Below are 23,904 nucleotides of genomic sequence, written 5' to 3'. Positions count from 1 at the left end.
TATGGGCTAAGACATAAGAACAGTTATTTTGATGACTGAAATATGGTTGTTTTCTAATAAAAGTGACCAGAAGGGTCTTTATTATTTCAATGGGACCAGTGGAGTCCTAGTACCTGCCCTTGTCTTTATCTAAAAGATAGGAAAAAAACCAACTTCTACTGAATGGGTTAGAATGCATGTAGGCGAGGATTAAAATGTCTTTCTGAGTGTATCCCACGGAGTCCTTCTCTTTGAATTAAGTGGTTATAATAACATTGTCCTGGAGCAAAGTTTATTGAGCTGGATCTGTACAATGTATATAATTACGCTGGGAGTCCAGCGTCTGCTTGCCAGAATTAATCCCTGCCTTTGCTCATTTGACTTTCAGTCCAGGAGGCCGACCTCTTTGGGTCACATAAAAGTTCCTTTGCTCTCTGTCTTTGGTTTGGTTAGGTAATGTGCAACCTTGGAAAGAGACTAGAAAAACAGAGGAAGTGACATCAGGATAATTCCCCCTGCCTCCTGCCCTGCAAGATCACTTCCTCTTGATGGAAGGTCACTGCTTCTCTTGACCCATCTGGCTGTTCAGGACTGTCTCTCCGACTTTTGGAAACCTCTCCCTTCCTTTTCTTTTTGGACCAGTGTCTCAGGCTTTTGTGCCATCCACAACAATTCCCCTCTGCTCTGTCTTTTATAAAAAGTCCTGTTGTGAACAAATCCTTCTCAAATTTTCCTATGTCACACGTGCTGCTTGTTTCCTGCAGAAACTCTGACGGACACAATAATATCACTTGCTTGGCTGACCCCAAAATATTAATGAGGGAATTCAAACAATAACAGAAAATACTTATAGCAAGTAAATATAGATATTGAGTACTAGGACTGTTTTTATTTCCCCAAGGTAGTCTCAGCATTGTGGGAGGGAGTGAAGGGACACAGTTTTTAGAGAAATTCCAGGCCAATTATTAGCATCTTCTAATATTAGAGGGTCATTTATGCAGTAGATACTACTTGGCCAGGGATATAATCATAGCTGCTTTATTTGCATAAATGAGAAAACCATTCATTAACTTCAGGCTTTAAACAGATGAGCTGAATGAGGAAAATACTTTGGACTTCAAAGCATGGTTAACTTCGCCCCGTGAATTAAAGTAATTTGCACATCCATTTGAAAGTACAGCCTGTGTCAAACTAAGGTAGGAAAAAAGTTAAGCATCATACAAAATAGGAACCAATAGGTGGTTCTTTGCTTCATTTTAATATGATCTGACATAGATTTTGCTCTGTTTATCCTTTCATGATTTTTTTTTAAATTTTCCCCAACTATTCATTCATTTTCCTATTTCCATCTCTTATGAAGCTTTTCAAAAGCAGAGTGTAAAATCTTCCTTTTCTGAATATTTTAAAATAATTGGAAATAAAATAATGCATGTCATATACTTGAAAGTCAGATTTTTAAAATATGGAGTCCTGTACCAATATAGTTCAGGAATCCATAAATGAGATGGGAAAATGTTACATCTTCAGTTTCATTGCCCTCTAATGGAAATATGAATGCAGGGAACAAATCACAATAACATGAGGAGTGTCTAGACCTCTGTTACAAATAGAAATCACAGCTACATTCAGATCACATTTCAGTCACTGTAGATACTTCAAAATTGCTTTTATGTTCAGTGCTACTTGAATTGATTGTTACTTTTTAGACTTGGCTCTTAGAACTTGTTATTTTATGTATTAATAAACATATATGCTGTTATTTACTGATTAATTTAAAATTTTTGGAAAATTCTATATACAGAATAATTCTATTGGTAAGATTTGAACTTTACGAATATTGGTAAGATTTGAACTTTATGAATATTATCCACTTAAAAATAATAATATAAGAAGGAAGTTTCACCAAACTACCCAAAGTGGCCCATGACCCAAAAAAGTTTATGAATCCCTGGATTAAGTGATGGATACAATCTTGGGGCTATTGTATGAAAATTGATCTCAGACCCATGACCCTCTCTGGGTGAATATGAGAAGATAGAGAATGCATGCCTGGGAAGGATAAAACTTGATGGCATAGTCACAAAAACCATAGGTTACAAGCAACAACGAAAGTGTGTACACATGCATGTTAAAGTAAACGATATTTCCTAATTTTGTGAAAATTTTAAAAATATATAGAGAAGAGTTTAAAGCTACCTGGATTAATGGACCAAAGCTATTGTCTCATATATGATAAAAGAGCAGCAAATAACCTTATGTGTGACTCTCCAAGCAAAATTACTATAGTTCTTATGAATTTTCTTTTAATAAAAAAGTTGCAGGATTCTAAACTGTGTGTCTTTTTCTATTAAACATGGGAAAATGCAAATTTTTGTCCTGTCACTCTTTTATATACATTTCAATGATACAAAGATACTTTTTTATCAGATGATTTAAAATTTTAATCTTTAATTTTGAGTTATCATTACACTTTGAAAAAATCTAATTATTTTTCTATTAAAACTCAAGAAGTATAGAGAAATATTTTATATAAGAGCTACTACTGAAAAAAAAGAGCTACTACTTATTTTAAGTTTCTCACCTTCCTAATATACAAACCAAATATAATATTTAATTTATTACCAAGAACAGAAATCCCTATTAAAAATATAAAACCGAAACACTCCCCACACAAGATGTGCCCTTTGAATTTACTTTGAAAGAGTAAAACATCAACTAGTGAAAATAAAAATATAAAATGCATAAATAAATCTACATGAGAAAATTATTAATGTATATAGATAATTCTAAATAAATTCAAAATAAAATAATCCTGACATCGGAGCTCACCTTTGTTGTTATGCCAGAGACTACAGAAAGGCCTTGTCTTTGTATTTTAATTCCAGATGTGAAACAAGATAAAAAGTCTACATTAAGGGAAATCCTCAATTTTTTAAACTCATTGGGAAACTATTGTGCAAATATATTAGTTTCACTTAACTCATTTCCAACTTCTGGAAGTAGTCAGAGGTGAAGGGAAAGGTAGAAAAAAAGGAAATAGAAAACTAATTTTTGACCTCCTAAGATCATCACTCTACTACGATGCTTTCTTGATTTATATACGTTGGATGGAACCTTCACTGTCTAGCTTCAGAGATACTGAATGAGTTTATATATGGGGTTTGCATGGCTTTTGAACATAGTTTTTGAACATGATGTCCCTGTGTGGCCCCAAATCTCCTTCCCAATTTCGTTTCCTATCTTGCTTCTTATCTGTATCTGATATTGAGCCAACACCATGCTATTAAGCCCTTGCAAGAACATGCCCTGAATGTTCAAGCCTGTAAACCATCTCTTACATGAGTTACTTTCCACAGAATAATTATTCTTAATCCACTTAACGATCAAAAGCAATACTAGTTATTTCAGTCAAAATTTGTTATTACTGCTGAATATGAAAAAATATCTTTTATTTTACCTTTTCTGGAAAATATTGAAAAAAATAACCCCATCTCCTCAAGTAGTGATTCCTTCTGTTCTATTTGTTCCCACTAAACTCTTATTAGATTAAGTTATATGTTGTAATTTCTTATTCTGTTCTCCATCTCTTGGTGTATTCTAAAGTAATTTCCTTAGCCTTCGCATATGATGAATCCATTTACTGTTTGGCCAGATCTAATCTACTCTTTCTTTCAGTGTGTAGCTTTTTTCCCTTTAATTTATCATGGGACATTTCAGGCACCTGTCAAATAGAATAGTGTAATAAGCTCCCAAATATCCCTCATTCTAAGTCAGCAATCACCAGTTAGGCAAACCTGTTTCAACCATTCTGTTCTCACTCTTGTATGACTTTGGAGTAAATCCAAGATAAACACATTCAATGAAATATTTAAATGAGAACCTCTCTTAATGTAACCACAGTACCATTTTGATATTTAAAAGTACACAATAATTACTTAAAATCATCAAGTAGCTTTTGCTCATATTTACAATTGTCTCCTACATAAGTTATTTTTTAAATAAATCACTTGTTTGAATTAGGACCCCCTAACATTGTGTCTGGTTAATAAATGTCTTATTCTGCTTTAAACTTTAGGATCCCCTTTCCCTTCCATCTCTTTCTTTTTCTTCAAAACCTTGTAATTCTTTTATTGAAGAAACTGGATTATTCGTCTTGCAGTTCCCTATAGTCTGACTTGCTGTTCACATCCCTTTAGAGTCTCTGAAGTAATTTCTCTGCCTTTCATATTTCCTGAAAATCCACCTACTAGGTGGATTTCGGGCAAGACTATCTTGTCTTTTTAATGGATTTTTGCCAATTTAACATACACAAGAATAGTATATCAGAAAAACTTTAATATGCTTTTCTTCTTACGACAATAGTTACCATCTTTTCATTTGATTGTTCATGATTTGCATTTCTTTTCTCGTGAACTATTTTTACCCTATTCTTCCATAGACCTGTTTGTTTTCTTCTCCACTTTTAAAAGTTCTTTCTCTATATTAAAGTTATTAACACTTTGTCTTTGGTATAAGTTACAAGCCTTTCTTTAATTTACTATTTTTCCTTTTACTTTGCTTTACAATATCTGTAGCCATGGAAACTTTTAAAAATCTGTAATCAATCAAGTGTATCTAGTTTTTCCTTATTTTTTTCTGGATTTTTCTGGATTTTTGCATCAGAATTTTGAAGACTTTACCTACTGTCTCTCTGAACAGAACTTGTCAATATTTTCTTCATATCAATGGATTCATCTGTCTTCTCACTTAAATCTCTGATTCATTTACAATTTATCACAATGTATAGTTTGAGAAAGGATCAATTTTATCTTTTGTTTTCCATATTTCCAAGTCACTTATTCAGTCTATCCTTTTACTAATATCTGAGGCTGCTTTTAAATCAAGTTATATGTCTATTACTTGAATTTCTGTTTTGTTTATTTAATTTATTTATCTTTTTTTAGTTTTGGTCTATCCATGGGCTATTATACTACTGTATGGAAAGGAAAATATGATATTTTTTTTTTTGAAAATATGATATTTTAAAATATTTTGTAGGGCCCTTCTTTTTTCGTCTATGCCAGTTATTAATTTTTTTCAAGTTAATTTTGTAATCGATTTCTTTAGATACAAAAATATCTGATAGTATTTTTTTATTGAAATTGTGTTGTTTGTAATTTAACCTAAGAGCTACCATCTTTTTACTTTTGAGTCTTTTTTTGCAGGAACACAGTGTGAGACTCCATTTGTGCAAATCTACTTTTTATATTTTAGTATTATTCTTATTGGTTCCTTATACATACTTGTAAATGGATATTCTTTTTGTTTTTATTTAAATTTCAATTAGTTAACATACAGTGTAATATTAGTTTCAGGTGTACAATATAGTGATTCAACACCCAGTGCTCATGATATGTGCCCTCCTTAATTACCATCACCTATTTAACCCATTCCCCCAACCGTCTCCCCTCTGGGGACCTTCAGTTTGTTCTCTAGGGTTAAGAGTCTGTTTCTTGGTTTGCCTCCCTCACTTTACTGTGATTCCATAGTGAAGTGTTACACTCACGCCAATTCCTGTGATGATATTTCTCCAATCATTTCTGTCCTCCAAAGAAGCTCATCTAGCAGTTTTTTCAAGAAGTACTCAGGGGAATAATATTCCCTAATTTTTTAAATGTTTATAATAGTTTATTTGGAGCCTTTATATGTGAAAATCTGTCAAATGGGTATCAAATGCTTGCCAATCTCTTTCTTGCAAGCTGGGGTGTCTGAGACAGATTATATCTCCTGATATGGTCCCCCCTTATGATACTTCCTGAAGAAATTTTTAGGATGAAACTTCAATATAGGTTTTATGCATTTATGATATTGATGATATATGTATCTGATACATATGCTATGTATTTATGCTATTATAAATCTATATTTAAATACTTATATATGGCATCTATATGTTGATTTTTCAATTATTTAATAGACTATGCTGCAAACTGAGGAATCAAGAAATATCATTTATTAGAAGGCATATTTTCTCCACTAAAATTCCATTGATTCCTTGAATTTCCATGGCCTTCTATAAATTGTTCTATAAACATATCTCTTTTTGCTTTGTACTGTAATTCATTATAAATATTTTCATATTTCTTATTAGTATGTGATTTCTTTGAGGGAAAGAGACTATACTTTCCTCCTGTTTTCCACCAGAACTCAACACAATGCCTACAACAATAAGTGGAACTAATTTGTATTTGTTTAATTAAAATAGGGTCTGAATTTCAAAGTATGAGTGAGGGACTATTTTTCAAGTACAAGTAGGATAAATTACACTCCCCAAGTGGTAATTTTATTTCCTCATGTAGCTTTGAGACTCTCAGAAGTGTAGCAAATTGTATCCTGTATGCTGAATCATGGAGCAAAGTCATGGCACTATGAACAAAGATGACAAGTCCTCAAACTCCAAGTAAGCAGGTGATACTGGAGCAAAGGACATGGAAATGAGTGTATGAAAAAATGAGGTGCCAGATGTTGAAATTCTTTGTAGGGTGTGCTGAGGAGTTTTCTTTTGTCTTGTAAGCAATGGGAACATTCACCAAAAGATTTTTGGGTTAAATGATCTCCCCTGGCAGTAGAGCAGAGGATACAATGGTGATAAAAGGTAATGATGGTAGTAGAAGTGGAGATGAAGGAGGATTGGAGGAAAAAATAAATATGAAAAAGATAATTTAGACCCAAATTAGGAAAGCCTTAATAGGAAAAGATATTCTGGAGATATTTAAGACACCAAACAAATGAGATTTGAAGAATTTCATGAAAAATAAAATGTTTAAAGTAAGCAAAAGGTATCCTGGTAAATTCCTCAGATTCCTGACCTTGGTAATTGGGTGGTTTTTTGTGCAATTTCTAATATGAAATGTATGAGATCAGGAACAAAGACTGAGAAAGTAGAAAATGAAAAGTCTGAAACTGATTCGAAATTACTATAGTTACTCAACGATTAAAGAGATTTAATGACTCTAATTCTCTTATAATAACAGCATACCAAGTACTCATTGAGTTTTATAGAGGTTAAGTAATTATCCCCATTTTACAGATAAATAAGCTGAGGATCACAGAGAATAAGATTCTTGTAAAGTCATATAGCTAGAAATTATCAGAAATTTGATTTAAACATACATGTCTGACTCCAAGTCCTGAGAGATCTCCACCACCTCTTGGTATATGGGAGTAGGCTCATTCACTCATTCTGGAAAGCTTTGTTTCATAGGTGAAAATAGGAATGGAATTCTGGGTAGCTCTATTAAATTGAAGACTCAATTAGCGAGAACATTTATCCCATAGCACACACACACACCCTCACCTCCCAATGCTGTAATAGTCTGATAATAACTATTTTACATTTGCATGCAATGGAAGTTTCCTCAGGAAAGTATAACAATATTAATGCACACTGTAACAGTCATTTTAGATACTAAATCATTCTGTTCAAAATCATAGTATTAAACTCACAAGTTAGCTAAAACACTGTCAAATATGCTTATCTGCAAGGTTTCGTTATACTTTTTATGTGGAATTCTGTTTCTGAAATTAGAGTGGAAGAATTAAAAAATAAAAATGTTCCTTACCTCTGTTTACCTTTATGATCAACGGAGCCAGCTGAGAGTCTGTCCAGGGGAGACCCAAAACCAGAGAAGCTCCTTTTCTTCTTTGTTTCAATCACATCATTCTCCAGAGACACAAGTTCATTAAGAAGCAAGAGTTTTGCTGCCAGATTAGTAGCTGACTTCTCTTCCCTGACTGTGGGTGGTGACTGCACATCTATGACTCCAGAATCAAAAGCCTACAGGGCGGGAAAGGTGATTCCATTTGTTCAGAAAAAGAAACCTTAAATATGTATAATCATCTCATTTGGCTTTTGTTACCTTTAGCTGACCTGCCTGCCTGTCATGAAAACTTGATTTCTTGTGGATTTATGGTCTTGAGAGAAAGCCTTTTGGGGACAAAAATGCATAGAGGTGAGGTATATCCAAAATAATTAAAACAACACACACACACACACACACACACACACACACACAGGAATAAAGGAAAAAAAAAACTACAGACTTGCCTCTAAAATTTAGTATATTAACTGATTATTCTTTTCACATCTTTTTCAATAATCAACTGCATCCTTCCTTATCATTCCCACAGCACTCTATCTATACTTCTTTCATCATTGTGCTCATTACATTTTCCCTTGTATTACATTGGTTACCATATATTTGTACTGATTCCGATTGTGAATATCCTGAGGGCAATAACTGTGTCTAATTAGTCTTTTATTTGTTTATTCTATTCAATGCTTAGGCCAGTAGTTTGCTTATAGTTAGTACTCAGCAAATTTCTGAATATTTGTTGAAGAAATTTTGAAAATGCAAACCTCACACTGCTTTCTTTTCACCATTCATTCACAATTTATTAATTCAAGCCATTAAGCACTCACTATGGACCAGGTTCTGCATTAGACTTGGCAGATGTGAAAATGAACAGAATCCAGTCTCTGCCCTCGTGAAGCTTACTATATCTTTCCATGTGATGTGTTACCACATGCTTTTTTTTTAATTTTAAAGATTTTTATTTATTTATTCATTCATAAGAGACACAGGGAGAGAGAGAGAGAGAGGCAGAGACACAGGCAGAGGGAGAAGCAGGCCCCACGCAGAGAGCCCTACATGGGACCCGATCCTGAGACTCCAGGATCACGCCCTGGGCCAAACAAAGGCAGGCACCAAACCGCTGAGCCACCTGGGCTGCCCAGTGTTACTACATGCTAATGAGAGTCTACTGTGAGTCAGAACTATCCCCATAATTTCACCCTCCCATGCAAAATTTCTTGTTTGTTACATATTTTGCCAGTTTGCACTTCATTCAAATCAGAAAAGTGTAGATGTCATTTATGAAGCCTGTCTTTTCCTTTCCTAAGCTTGATCACAGCATTTAAAAATGTTCCTATTGGGGCACCTGGATGGCTCAGTGGTGAGTGTCTGCCTTCGGCTCAGGCAGTGATCCCAGTTCTGGGATCCAGTGTTCTGGGATCAAGTTCCCCCTGCAGGGAGCCTGCTTCTCCCTCTGCCTATGTCTCTGTCTCTCTCTATGTGTCTCTCATGAATAAATAAATAAAATCTTTTTAAAAAAATGTTTCTATTAATTATCTCTAGTCATTGTGCAGTCAGGGGGATATACTTTTCTAAGAAAATGATAAAATTCCCCTGTGGGAAGAAACTAGTCCCAGGGGCCTCCTCCCTGCATCCTCCACTAGTCACGTTCCTCCTTATGCCAGACTATTGGTCTTGGCAAGACTCTTTTTCTTCCCTTCCTGTCCTTCTTCGATTATTTCTTCCATTCTCTATGTTCTTCATTTCCCTTCAAAAAATGAAAGAGTGACATTTTTCTTTTCATCATTAGCCCCAGAAACTCTTGAAATACATATAGTCTGACACTTAAACTCAAAGCTATCAATCCTCCTCTTTCCTGAGCCAACCAAATTTGCACAAAGTCTGGTCAATACTTCCTGGAAAACCCCTCTTGCTCTTGCTCTTTCTGATTCCCATCAACGGCGACTCCTTACTGCTTAGTGTATACTCTTAATAACTTTATGGCCTGCTTCTCTATCTCCTATCTCCCCTTTTTCTCTTCTATCCTTAACACTGCCATGAAGCTGATTATTTCATGCATACTGTCTTCATATAGAAAGAATACAAGAAATCTCTCATGGCTCTTGTTATTTACAGAGCAGACTCCATAATGTCCACAAACTCATAATGTCTATCTCTTCCCTACATGAGCTTGACGACATAGAAACTGGGAAGGGAAGGATGCTATATAATCATGAGAAAGAAACTCTAAAGAGTAGTAGACAAACTTTCAAAGGGCAAATATAGGAGATCTTCTATTATCTCTCAGAGCATCCTCCAAAAGATATGTTTTCATTCTTCCAATCACTGCACATACAAAATAGTTTGGTTCCTTTTCAAGATATTCTTAATCCTCAGGGGAAAAAATTCATGGAACTCATGTAAAACTTTCCTTCAGTAAAATGTATTTCAAATTCTCACTTGTTTAGTTACGAAGTACAGAGAACACTTTCTAATGAGATCAGATAAGCCAAATTAACATTTCTCTGCATGGAGATGTCCTCACATTTCTTTCCCTGTGTACTTTAGTCAAGGCAGCAAGAAAACATTTGTATAGTAGTACAGAGTTTGGCCAAAGAGAGTTAAATTTTGACAGTTAACAACTTCAATTTTCCCACAAAAACACTTCACCTTGATGTAATTGATTTCATTAAAAATATGGCTGAAATGATAATGGAATTTCTCTTAATGCTTTTTGTTCAGGGAATACAAATCTTTATTACTTCCAGTTCATTTTTTGACAGTCAGATAACCGGCCTTCTCTGAATCTATAGTGAAGTCAAGACAATACAAAAAAAAAAAAAAACTATCTCCTTGATTTTGTGCTACGAAGGCATCTATTTTCCAGCAGCACCTGCTTCTGACACTAGTAGAAATGGCTTCTGTTCATAAAAAATATATGATCCCTTAAGCTAGTTTCCATTAATTACCTCTGTTGCTACATCCACTGAGTGTACTTTTCCTGAACTCCACAGCATCAACGTCATGGCCAGAATAAAATGTGCATTTGCCAATCTCCAGTCCAGCATCTGAGGGTCACATACATCAAAGTCAACATTTATTAGTTTGGCATATAAAGATAGAGAACAAAAGCTCCTGTAAAACTTGTTAGATGCAGGTGATAAGCCAAATCATTCAGCTTCTATGTGCTGGAGTGCATCTCTGCAAAACTTAAATAATACTTAATAGAAACTGTCAGTTTTCCTGGCATGAACTCTATCAAGGCTTCATTTCCATGGAAACCTAGACTGCGGTTGTATAGATATAATCATAATTTGAACTAACCAAAGTCTGAGAAATCTAATTTGTATAATTTTATTCTTTGACTATCTAATCCAAGGATTGTAACCTCATATATCTAGGGGAAATGTGTGAAATTGGCCAGGTTTTAGAAAATAAGGCCTAGCAAGGTCTGCATGAAACTGAGAGAATGTGCTCTGTCTATAAGCTATCAAATTCACAAATTCAAAAGCACCACATATCCGAGAGGCAAATATATATATGTCCTTGTGTTATGAGAGGATTTCTTAAGATTCAAAAGGTGCAAAATGGGATATAGCTTCAACATGCTGTATAAAAGAAAGATTAGCATTTGAAATGCTTAAAACTGATAAATAAAATTAAAAATAACAATTAATGAACAATTATATTAAAAATTGGCCAAAGTTATGGATGGGCATTTCATAAAAGGAAATAACCTAATGGAAAATAAACATCCAAAAATACATCATCCCAAAATACCTGCAACTTATTTCATACAAAAGAGAGAGAGACATATATCAGGTTGGCAAAAATTTAAAGTGAACATTGCAAATGTTAGAATGGTGCTTGGACACTGAAAAACACAAGTGATGCTGGTGGATTTGGAAATCAATCCAATTGATTGGATTGGATTGAAGAAAATTGGACAATATCCGGAAAAGTTGAAAATGATCATGTCCTACACTATAACCCATTTATTTTACTTCTTGGTAAATATTCCAAAGTATCTCTTACATGTTTATATGGAGACATGTATCAGAAAGTTTGTATACTCATTGTTTATAGTGGTGAAACTGGAATCAACCCAAATACTCTACCCAGGAGGAAATGGATTTATCAATTGAGGTACATCCGTATTATGGACTTAGAACAAATGACTTAAATATATCTGTATCTACTGTTAAAACAATGTCTTAAATGCTATGTGTATTTGTATGCATAGATTTCAAAGAAGCTACTTTGGGGGAAATGAGAAGTTGTAGAACAACATATATGCTATGCTACCATTTACCTAAATTGGGAATACACAAAGCAATTTTATATATTTTGAAATCTATACACACACTTAAAGTATAAACCAATGGAACTTGATTCGTGACTATGATTGCCTCTGTGGAGGGAGGGAAACATAGGGACTTAGTTTTAATGAATATATTTTTTAAAGCAAATACGTCTCAATAGTACATTTGTTAATTCTGTGCAGTGAGCACAAAGATGTGTTATTTATACATTTGTGATTTCTTATATTTTAAAAAACCACTATATAGACAATTAAAGCTAATCTATGGTCTATACTGGGTCTGCTAGCTGCCAGTTTGACTGCTGGTAAAGGGGAGGCATTGCCTGTTTTAGGGAAGTTTATAGTCTGTGGGTTACAATAGAATGGGCCCAACTTCGTCACTTAGTACATTATATTGACAAAGCCTCACCTCCCACCTCTCCCTCCCCAGCCCCCAGTTCATATATGATGAGTGAGAAGTCTCAATAGACTTTTATTTCCATAAAAAAATTTGGAAAATTTCTGGGATTAAAAAGGATGGGATGCTTAGATGGATCTGAAGAATTGAACTTGAGTCTCCTTGTATTAGTAACACTGGATGTGCATCACCTAATCTACTTGAGCTTTATTTTTTCATTCGTGAAGCAAGAAATAATTCTCACCTCAAAAGAGCTTTGAGAGGATTGACTTGATTCATGTAAACTTTTTTTTATCCCCTATAGTACTTATAATTTGTTAATGAAAGAACACTGATGAGGTATTACTAAGTATTTCTTTAGTAACTACATTCGCTTTGGTGTGATCCAAGAATTTTTTTTATGACATTTCCTTATAATACTGCTATTGTGAAACCTTAGTGTAGATTTTAGCAAGAAAGATCATCTGTTAGAATACAGACAAATAGGTGTTTTATATAGACGGGGTAGCGTCTGTGCTAACCATGTCTATTAACATTTAAAATGGGCATAAACAGATTTTAGTGTTGTTTATAACATTTATTGAATATAATTTTGATTTTCATGTTAGTCTAAACTAGTTCTTCAATATGTCACCAACAAATATTTTGGACTCTTACTATGTTAACCACTAGTTGCTTCTTTATATTCCACCCTTTCTGGAAGAGGGCAGTAAATTCTGTGTTCTCTTTCTAACAAACTGATATCTGAGCTGAGCACTTTTGTAAGTATCAAAAAACAGTAACTCATGACTAGTTCTCTAAATTGAGACAGTAGAAAAATAACAAGAAAGAATGCAACAGCTATCCGATAAAAATACCAATAAAAATGCATTACAAATTATTTAGAATTTCTGCCACAGAATTACACTTTTTCCTCCTGATTATTCTGATGTCTTTTTAACTGAAGAAGATACATCAAAACCTGAATTATTTTAAAAATGACTTCATATTTCTGGCAAATCTTTATTTTTTTTAAAAAATAGCTCTCTTATTCAATCAAAGTTAAGCTACAATTGTGATGTTTGCCTTCCTCATTTTTTATCATGTTAAAAACAGGTTACAAAGTGTGAAACTGTCCAATTTTATAAGTCTTTCCATGTGGATTTCCTTTAACTATTTTTATGTACGTTTTACTAACCAGGTTTCTCTTCATCTTTGCGATATTATAAATGGCACAGGATGATGGGCATTTATAATATTGATGATTATGTCCAAGGCATATATTTTTGTGCTTGGGTGTATATAGGAAAAAAGTCATAATGTATCATCTTACAGATAACCACATCCTGATTATTTGGATAGGGAGATGTAAAAATAAATGCTGAGTTTAAATACACACATTTAATGGTCTAAAGCCATGCTGTAGCCAGTTAACCAAAAGGCCAAGTTCCTAAATATGGCAGTTGGTACACTAATGAAAACAAACACCCTGGCACCTGCCACACAAAAGACATTTGATTAACTAGTTGAAACTTGATTGCCACAAAATTAGAAATAGAGGAAATTATAGGGAGGGAAGGAAAAGAGTAGGTTGAGCTCCGTTTCCCTATTTTGTTGATAGTGGATAAATATAGCCTATGACTTAAAATCTAGTTGGCCCCATGTACACTCCAAATCGAAAGAACACTGAAGGATGTTCATTGTGGGAATATACCAGAGCAGAGACGTTTGTCATTTTTCCAGGACATCAGTAATTTACATTGAGCAGTTTTTGAATATTATTCCTCTGGCTAGTGAGGATCTTCAAAGGAGACAGTGAGTGTGGGACCTGACTGATAAAATTAGGTGCAGTACTTCATTCACTGTCAGCCAACTGGTCTACTATGTTCCTGCATTTTCACATTGTGAATAATACTGCTGAACAAACAAACATTCACATTGTGCAACTTCTCAACCTTTGTTTCAAAGACTTTTCCACATGTCAGAATTATATCCCAAAGGGATCCTCAAACTGTAGCTGGAGTGGCAGTGGAGGGAGCCAGGTGTGTGAAGTTTTGTCCTTTAAGTTTGGGAAGCAACATGTATTGTAGATTCCCTCAAGGAACACAGAGCATGCATATTGGCATATTAAAGGCTCTGAAAGTACAGTAGCAAAGAAACTATTTAATTATATTTAAGCTAGAATTAAATGAGAATTCTGTTAGAATGAAGAAAGATGTTTGCCTTATTGAGAATCGGTGAGAAAATGAGTCATTGTTGTTACAAAAAAAACCCCCCAAAACAAAACAAAACAAAACCCTCTCAAGTGGGTTGAGACAGGAAAAAAGAGAAAAGATCAAAACCTACAGATCTAAATAAGAAAGCAAACAGGAATGAGGGTAGGTGTCAGAGAGAGAGAGAGAGGTTAAGCTGGAAAAAAAAAAAAACATTGTGAGCCAACATCTGACTGTATGCACTTTTTAATGACACTTTTAAACTATCTGCCTTGAGGGCTGGCGTTGAAAAACACAAACTACTCTGGTGATGAAGAAAACTTCTCTTCAACCTAAGACTATCATTACTGTCTGACTTATGGGTAGTAGAAATGTTAGAAAGTCTCAAGAATACTGAGTTTGGGGGTGAACCTTGATAACTTTGGGAATTTTTAATTTACCCTAGTTACTTGACTGGAAATATTCAAAATAGACTTTGCCCTACCCTTATTTTCAACAAAAACTAAAAATAAAGGGCTTAAAGATAAAGGATAAAGGACTTACAAACTAATTAAGGCTTTATATATTTTTAAAGTGAGATTTAATAGGACATATTGTAAAAGGTCCCTAGTTCTGACACTATGCAATGACCATGGGTACCTGCGCACTGCACTGCTCACCATCTTCTTAGAAAGCAATGATGGTGGGATGCCTGGTTGGCTCAGCGGTTGAGGGTCTGCCTTTGGCTCAGGTCCTGATCCCAGGGTCCTGGGATCAAGTCCCTCATCGGGGTCCCCACAGGGGGCCTGCTTCTCCATCTGCCTACGTCTCTGCTGCCTCTCTCACTGTGCCTCTCATGAATAAATAAAATAAAATAAAATAAAATAAAATAAAATAAAATAAAATAAAATTTAAATTAAATTAAATTAAATTAATTAAAAAAGAAAGTGATGGTAGTCATCTAAGCAATTGGTGAATCAGCGTGGCTCCGAGTAAGTCTGTAAAACAGTAAGCTCAGTGTGCCCTGTACCCTGCTCCATGAGTTACATTCATCCAGGTCTTTTTGATAACAAAGAAAAGCTTTAGGAATAATAGATAACAGAGTGACTATCATTTTTTTATCTCAAAAGAGGACCTAAAAGGGACAATGCCTGACACAAAGTCTCTGTGGCTCACTGTACTAGAAAGAGACCTGCTCCAAGTCTTGGGAGACTGAGGCCCTGCCTTGGCTTGACCATATCTATTGCTTGGGCTAACTCTTTCCTCTCTAGGTGGAGTGAAATGGGCTTGGTCTAAATGACGTCTAATGTTGCTTCTAGCTTTTTAAAAGTCTGTTGGTGAATCTGGCTCTTTTCTGGCAGAAGTACAGACATTGTAGGTAATGATAATAGTTGGTGCAGGTGCCGCTAGAAAGACCTTCTGCTGTCCCTCAAATCATCCAGTCTATGCATAAAATTGCATGTAGGTTTTGACATAAACACATTCCTCTTGAATGTAAAGTATTTCCAGCTGAATCAGGAGGACCTCCAAATCTTTCATTTTAACATGTCATTTATAGTAAGAGATCCCATCTAATACATGTATTTTAAAAAGAAAACATGCTACCAATTAAATTATGACATCCTATCAAGTGTATGATGCATTCCAATTTCCAAGATGTTAAATGTGCATCAGAATGGATGAAATATAGTACACCTAATGTACTTTCAAATGTTTACTTGGGCTTTTTTACTTTTTTTCATCATGCTTAAGTCATTATGCTTAGTATTATAAAAATATAACTCTTTCAGTCAACTAATAGGTAGAAACATCATAAAAATTTCTGTGATGGTGAGAAAAACAACACAGAATTAGACTTGAAGGATAGAGAAAAGTGTCCTTGCTGTGCTACTTATTGGTCTGGTGACCCTAAACAAGATGCTTAAATTGTCAAAATAAAATTATTGTCTAATAAAACTCACTGTGTGAATTCATAAAATTTCGATTTTAGTTAATTTAAAATTAATTAATTTACCAGCAGCATAAGCATTGTGGATTTGGTTTAGGATTGCCAAATATCAGTAATAAGTGTATTTAATCTTATATTTCATATTATTTACTAACTATGTATAAAGATAATTATTTATGAAAATATACCAAATCACTTTTATTATTATTTCACAATAGGTAAAAAATTTTCAATGGGAACTCTAAATTGTACATGAAAACGTTTTGTAAACTATAAGATCATGGGAAAAGATTAACTACATGGCTTCAAGGGGATTATATTTGAGCTGAAGGCAGATCTTTGAAGCCAAATTCTTCCAGGGAACATTAAACTTACACTCAACAACCAGGTAGGAAACTGAAAATTTGGGGGCATTGATAAAGTATTACAGATTGTGCAACATTGCAGTTTGACATTGTACAGATAATTTTGATATTTCGGTGAGTGACAGTATTTGAACAGAGTGGTAAGAAAGTTGCTACTAGTTTTCTTTGAAGTGTGAAGCAGCCAGGTGCTGGAAATACTTGAGAGACTCAGACCAGGTGAATTGAGGGTCTCTTCCTTACTGGAGCTTCCCTGCCTCTGGAATTTGGCCCCAGTGAACAACTCAGTGTAGCACTTAGAATTATAGGAATGGGTAATTGCTTTTGTATCATCATAAATAAAAGACTTAAAAATCACTGAGGATTTTTGTCCAAAAGCAGTTTGAATTATAAGTTGTGGCTTCTGTCAGCATATATATATAAAATCTATATCATCCTCCCAAAAATACATCTGAGAAAAATACTTGTGTTGCTGAGACATTTATTTGAAATTCTCTTTGTAAAATTTGTTATCTTGAGTAAATTGTGTGATGAGTAATTTTTTTTAAAATTTTTATTTATTTATTATAGTCACACAGAGAGAGAGAGAGAGGCAGAGACACAGGCAGAGGGAGAAGCAGGCCCCATACACCGGGAGCCCGACGTGGGATTCGATCCCAGGTCTCCAGGATCGCACCCTGGGCCAAAGGCAGGCGCCAAACCACTGCGCCACCCAGGGATCCCGTGTGATGGGTACTTTATGTTTCAAGTACAATCCTGAAAGAAAGGTGCAAATTGAGATAGCAGCTTAATATTTCCCTTTTTTTTTGTTTTAATTAAAATATCAGGAATGTGTTCTTTCTCATTCACATTGCTCTTCAGTAGGCAATAGTACATTTTTTCCAAAATCACAGAGCAAGTTAAAAGAGCCAGAAAAACAACTTACATTTCAGACTCTCAGTTTCATGCTCCTTCAAGTATAACCAATTTATAAAAGCATAAAACATTTTTCCATCTCCAAAACAAACTGCTTATAAAGTAAAATGTTTACGGATGACATGTTCTTAGTGTAGCACACACCTGCATTTTCAAAGGACTTTTCCTGAATGCTATGAATCAGGAAGAATGTTAATTTACTACTATACATGTGTTAATTGATTTTATTCTATTTGGCACCCTTTTCATTCTTTTTTTAGACATTATTGCCTTTGGAAAAATCTCAAAAATTTTGTTGTTAAGTCTCTCTTTTTGCTTAGTTGGAATTTGCAATCATAGTACTAGTTTCTTTTCTTGCAAAAATTTAAGAGGGAATTTATAATGACAATAAGGGAAGATTGCATTACTAAAAAGCCCAGGTAAATAAATTTAACAAAGTATTTAGAGTTAACACGATGTGTTGAATGAATGAATGAATGAATGTAGCAGCTTTATGTGTTAGGTAAATAGGAATGCAGACCATATTAACATTCCAGCTTTATTGATATGAAAACAACTAAGGCTTAGGGAAGAGAAGAGATTTGCCCAAGTTGTACAACCACAGTAATATGGGACGGAGTTCATGACAGAGTCCCAGCAAGTCCATTAATGTTTCAATATCTCAGATTCTCATTCTAATGAAAGCAACACAAATCAATATTCTCCAGTAATTCTCCCAGTAGAGTTTAAGATTGCTCGTTATCCAACCTTAGCTTGTGCTTAGATCCCTGAATTAATGCAAGTTTCTTGAAATAAAACAATGTCACCTGGAAATAGAAAAAATCTTTAGTGTATGACTGTAGACAATTCTAGACAATTCTGCTAATGGGAGTTCCTGTTTTATTCTAATGCTCGATCATGAGAAAAACTAGTATCATTAAAATTATGGGTAGGGAAAAGCTGGTAGATTTGTACATAAACTAGCTGCTTGGCCATTTGATACATTGGAGGGCTTTTTATCTGGCATAAAAAGGCTTTCAAAGGATAAACGCAATTAAAGATGGCGTAGAAAAAAAAAAAAAAGATGGCGTAGATAAGCCTCTAGATATTGTGGAATGTTACCACCACCTTTTATCTTTTATCCCATTTTGTACTTACATACAATATATGATAAAAATATTAACTTACATTTCAATTACATTAACTGGCCAATATAATCAATAAAAAATACTGTCTAAAATGTACATGAAGGGTCAAAAATATAAATTTTATCGTACTCAATAGGATGTGCTTATTAGGTATATATTATGTGTCAAGCGCCAGGGAGATAACAGTGAGTAAGCTACCCATCTTGTCCTCAGATGCTCACAGCCTGGTCAAAGTGGAGACTCCTTGACCACATGCTCTGCCCAGGAATTTCTTCCTGTAAGAACAGGCTCTTCCATTTCTTTCAAGTACAATTGTTGTAAGTAACCATTTTTTAAACATTTGCATAGTACTTTATTATTTTGAAATTAATGTTTCTCCTTTCATCACCACATCAATCATGCTAGATCTAAATGAAAAAATATTATAATTGTATTTTTTAAAATAGATGCCCTGAGACAAGCAGAGTTACTTTAGAATACCGGTATCCGAACTCCCTGTACTGTGTGTATACTTTCTGTATACAATGAAGTCAATTAGCAGGAAGAGGTCGGTCCTTAAGTTACACAGATATGGATATGATTCTTGACTGGGTATGCTACTTAGCCTCTTGCTTTAATATTTTCATCAGGAATATGGGGCACAAATTTACTTTGTGGGTTTATTATAAGGATTACAAATAATGCAATTGACTAGCACAAATTAATTATGCAAATAATAGTTATCATTATCCTGATAATGACTTCTAAATCTGGCAGCTTAATGAAAGATGCCATACTACTTTTTTATGTCATGAAAAATATTTTTTTATCCTTATGCATTTTAAGGATGAAATTCAGTTAAATTACTTGAATTCTAGAATTATGGCAAACTGGTATTGTAATTATTAAATGAATTATAATAAAGTAATATTGAGCAAGGAAAGAAATTTCACCAAAGAGAGTTATAAGTGGCAACCACTCTGACATTTGGTGTTACAGTACATTATGCATTATCATTAATTTCAGCAATAACATTTCTATGAAATATTTCCATGAAAATATTAGCATACAACAGAATATCATAATGGGAAGAAAACAAAGGGAAGTAATCTCTTTTATACTCAAAACATAATTATTCAAGTTCTCATTGTAGTAACAAAAGTGAATTTTTAATTGAATTTTAATAGAATTTTATATGATACCTATTTTTGTTTTACAGTTCATAAAATGTCTTTATTGACTTTGTTTTTTTGAAAATCTCTATGTTGTTAGGATTATGATTTTCACAGAGTTTTTATGATATTGACTGTATAGCAATAGTCAAGCTGTGTCATGAAAGTAGAACCATCATGGGGATTAAGGGAATGAAGGATCTTGTTACTGGAACTAGACCTTACACAAGCACTGGAAGAGCTGGGAAGAGATGGACCACAAAAGAGACAGAGGAAGAGAGGATGCCTCTTAGAGCCTTGGTGTGGATGGACAAGAGAGAGCTTACAGGAAAATGCACCCGGCAAAATGATCCCGTGGGAACCACAGCTCTGACTTGGTGGGCCAACAGCCAAGTTGCCATTGGTGGTATGGGTGATATTTTAAAAGTGCATTTTTTGCATGGTTACAGCCTTATGTGTCACAGGAACATAGAATTTTAGAAAACGGAGGGGATGCTCATCGGAAACTGTCAAATTTAACACTCAACAGATGGAGAGAGCAAGGCTCAGAGATAATTAGGTTGGCAAAGGGAAAGGAGATGAAGGAAAACTTTAAGATGGATAAAGAAAAGGAGGGAGTGGGGTGAGGCATAATGGAGGAACTGTTCTTGTGGGAGCAGCCTCATGCTGAGGCCTAAGCTGATGGGAGCCTGATAAGGCTAAGGCTGGGCGACAGTCAGTTCAGGCCAGCTAAGACCCCGGCAATGATGGCAGCTGGCTCTAACCACTGCTCCACAGAGATACCTTGAGAACTATCTGATTAAAGACAGGGAAAGGCTCACTTAAACGAGACCTCTAATCAGAGAGACCTCAGGCACAGGGGAGTTGGCCTACATAGAGAGGTACCCAGGGCTAGGAGGGCACCTGGTGACCTGGGGCTCACCTTTTATAACTCCAGGGGAGAAGGAAGCCTCAGAGAAGGCTGAGCGAAACGTGCTGAAGTCACGACTGGGATTAGAAGTCTGGTTTTCTGACCCCCAAGCTCATGTTCCTCTGAGGGCACCATAGTCTCTAAGCAAAAGTGTCCAGTAGATAGAGATCTTAGTAGATGAAATATGGGCAATAAGATTAAATTAGGCCATGTGTAAAGATTAGCTCCAAAGTACTGTGAAACTGAGTCTTCATTCTCTAATATAGGAAAACTAGCTGATGTAGGAGCTTCCTTTGGCCATTTTCCCACTCTGTATCATGGCATTTCCTGTTTTTTTGTTTCTTTCCATAATAACAGGATATTATTGAACCCTAGTCTGTGCCTCAGACTTGCCTGAAGCTATAAACTACACAGTGACAGAGTTGGGGCAATATTTTGGGACTGCTTACTTGAGCTCTGTTCCTTTGGGACAAGTTCCATTAATCTAATTTTATTAATCAAAGGTTCAAATCATTGAAAGTATTTTAACAAGAAGTTAAAATTATAGTCCCGAAGAGCCCAAATCTAGTCTACTAAACATATCTGCTTCTCTACTGCCCATATTCATTATACTGGAATCAGTTCAAAACTCCAAGAAATAAGGGGGAGAAAAAAAAAAGCCTACTCTAAATGACTTATTGAATGACACCACAGTGCATGTAGTTTGCTTACAAAGAGGAGACTTGAATTCACATCCATGGGAGAGTTTCCTTAGAAAAATTCTGTAAGAATACTGAAAACTAGTACCAAAGTATGGAGGAGATACATGCCATGCCTGATGTTTTTGGGGAGACCTATCAATTTAAAAACTTATGTGGGCATTAAAATCTTCATAATGTATTATTATTATTAACATTATTTAATTTCTAGAAAGATAATTTAAAAACAAATAATTATCACCATCCTAAACCTGTGGAATCTATCATTGTATTTTGAAGGAGCAATATTTTGCATTGGTAAAACTGAATTTATTGAGTGTACACTATTCCTACAGATGGAAACCTGAAATAAAGTTTTAAATTTGTTCTTAAACATAACTCAAATATATGTTTCAGATTAACTCTCAATGTAATCATTTAATAGCAAGAGCACTTCAAATACAAAAGAATTGGTATGACTTAAGTCTAAACTGTTAATATCACAGTGGCACATTTGAGTTTTATAAGAAGAAAACCAGAGGATACTTTAGGTTTAAAGAATATAGAATATTGAATTTAGAATTTGATTAATTTAGGGATATCTCTTAAGCTTTAACTTTGATAGAAATCAAGATAAGAGAAAACCTTTCTTTTCTACCGAGGCTTTTAAAAGTTGAGCACTTTTATACACTTAAACATTTTCTAACATTGGACATCTTTGATGAAAGCAAAATTAATACTGTTAACATATATAGAGAATCATCATCTTGCATTGTCTTTCTCTTTATTTTGAAGTGGGAAATAAAAGCAACAAACAATATAATAAATAAGAAATATCTGAACAATTAGCTCCACCTTAATTTTGTGTTACAAAAATATCTTCTTAGATTTTTCTACTCATTTTAGAGAGGGAAATATTACCAAAAAACATTCAAAATCAAGATATAATCGAAACATTTTAACAGTATGTGAAAATTTAAAAAGTAGTTTAAAAGAAAAGTAAACCCTTAAGTTTTTCTCATAGTTTTTATATTTAACTTACCTTGTGAAAAATCAGGAGATTCTAACTTTAGAGTCCTGTCTGTGCAGTTTCTCCCAAACTCAGCCCTGATGGTGAGTTTTCTCTCTGAGTTTTTATAGTCTCAGTTAGACACCCCTTACTCCAATCCCTGTCTTTGCTTTCTCTTACATCATTTCTAGATTTTCCACTGAACATTTTCCCAAGCCTCTCTTCAGTCTCCCCCCCACTCTCTCTCTTTCTTATTCTCTTTCTCTCAGCTTTTCTCTTTCCCTCTTACTCTTCTCCATATTTATCTATTGCTTTGATCATGGTATTTAAGTAGCAACAGGAGCTTGGGCTCTGGAAAATTTAAGTATATATTTAATACTGTGTTCAGCGTGAGACCCATCACTTCTCCCTGAGGTTTTATGTCTAGCTCGGATAATTACAAATCATATTTGGGAAACAAAAATGCACTAGGATTTGTTTAAAAAAAAAAAAAGAGGCTCACCAGGCTATTTCAAAGTAAGATTTAGGGAGATTATACCCAGAAACTCAAACTGATTTATTGGTGTATATTTTGGACTCTTAAATGAAATGATCATCTATGGAAATGGTGAGCAGTTTCAGCCTTAGTCAGGTGCATAGCGCTGTGTCAGGGAGACTGACAGCTACTTCATAATTAACATTGCTATACTGGGAAGGTTGTCACTAACAAACCTATAAATACCGAACTGTGACATGTGGGCTATAAATGCAGGCATTGTAATCATTCATATCTTTCTCCGTCCTCCAGTATTTTAATTTTCATTTCACCAAAACATTCCTGCCTCTGTCTGAAAGGTTTCTTCATTTCATTTCCTAGTAATCACATTTGCAACCTTATTCACACAGATTGTAAAATAAATAAATAAATAAATAAATAAATATAAGTTACTAAGTTCTAAAATACGTATTATGCTGTTAGATCATTATGAGCTCATTTGATTCACCACCAGATGCCCATTTAATGGATAAAGGAAACTGAGTCTAGATAAATCAAATGACTCTGAGGCCACACAGCTGGGAAGTAGTAGCAGAACCAGATTTCAAATACGTATCTTAATTCCATATCCAGTTCCTTTCCCACAACGTCATCCTGTCTCACTATTTAAAAAGCTAGAAAAAGAATCCAAGCCAGATGATGTTTTGTGAAAATAGAAATAAATTTGTTCTCTTTGGTTTTTCTCTAAAAGTCATTAAAAATACTAGTCATTAGGGTAGAAACAATTACATGGTTAATTTGGATCTAGATAGGGACGGGCCAGAGCACATTGAATTGGTGGGACAGTAA

General features: G+C 34.5%; 1 protein-coding gene across 1 annotated transcript in view; it reads right to left on the bottom strand.

Annotated features, from left to right (window-relative positions):
• OSTN (osteocrin) overlaps nucleotides 1-22,768 on the bottom strand; it is a 45,746-nt gene extending 22,978 nt beyond the window's left edge. The window contains exons 1-3 of the mRNA XM_025425359.3: nucleotides 22,614-22,768; nucleotides 10,562-10,660; nucleotides 7,581-7,795 (exon numbers count right to left, since the gene is read on the bottom strand). Coding sequence (XP_025281144.1) covers nucleotides 7,581-7,795; nucleotides 10,562-10,660 — 314 coding nt within the window. The 5' untranslated portion in view covers nucleotides 22,614-22,768. The remainder of the gene's footprint in view (nucleotides 1-7,580; nucleotides 7,796-10,561; nucleotides 10,661-22,613) is intronic.
• Nucleotides 22,769-23,904: the final 1,136 nt, after the last annotated feature.

The sequence above is a fragment of the Canis lupus genome, chromosome 34 (assembly GCF_003254725.2).
Source record: "Canis lupus dingo isolate Sandy chromosome 34, ASM325472v2, whole genome shotgun sequence".
Lineage (NCBI taxonomy): Eukaryota > Metazoa > Chordata > Mammalia > Carnivora > Canidae > Canis > Canis lupus.
Note: the sequence above shows the minus strand (reverse complement) of the source record. Positions and strands in the feature narration are given on the sequence as shown.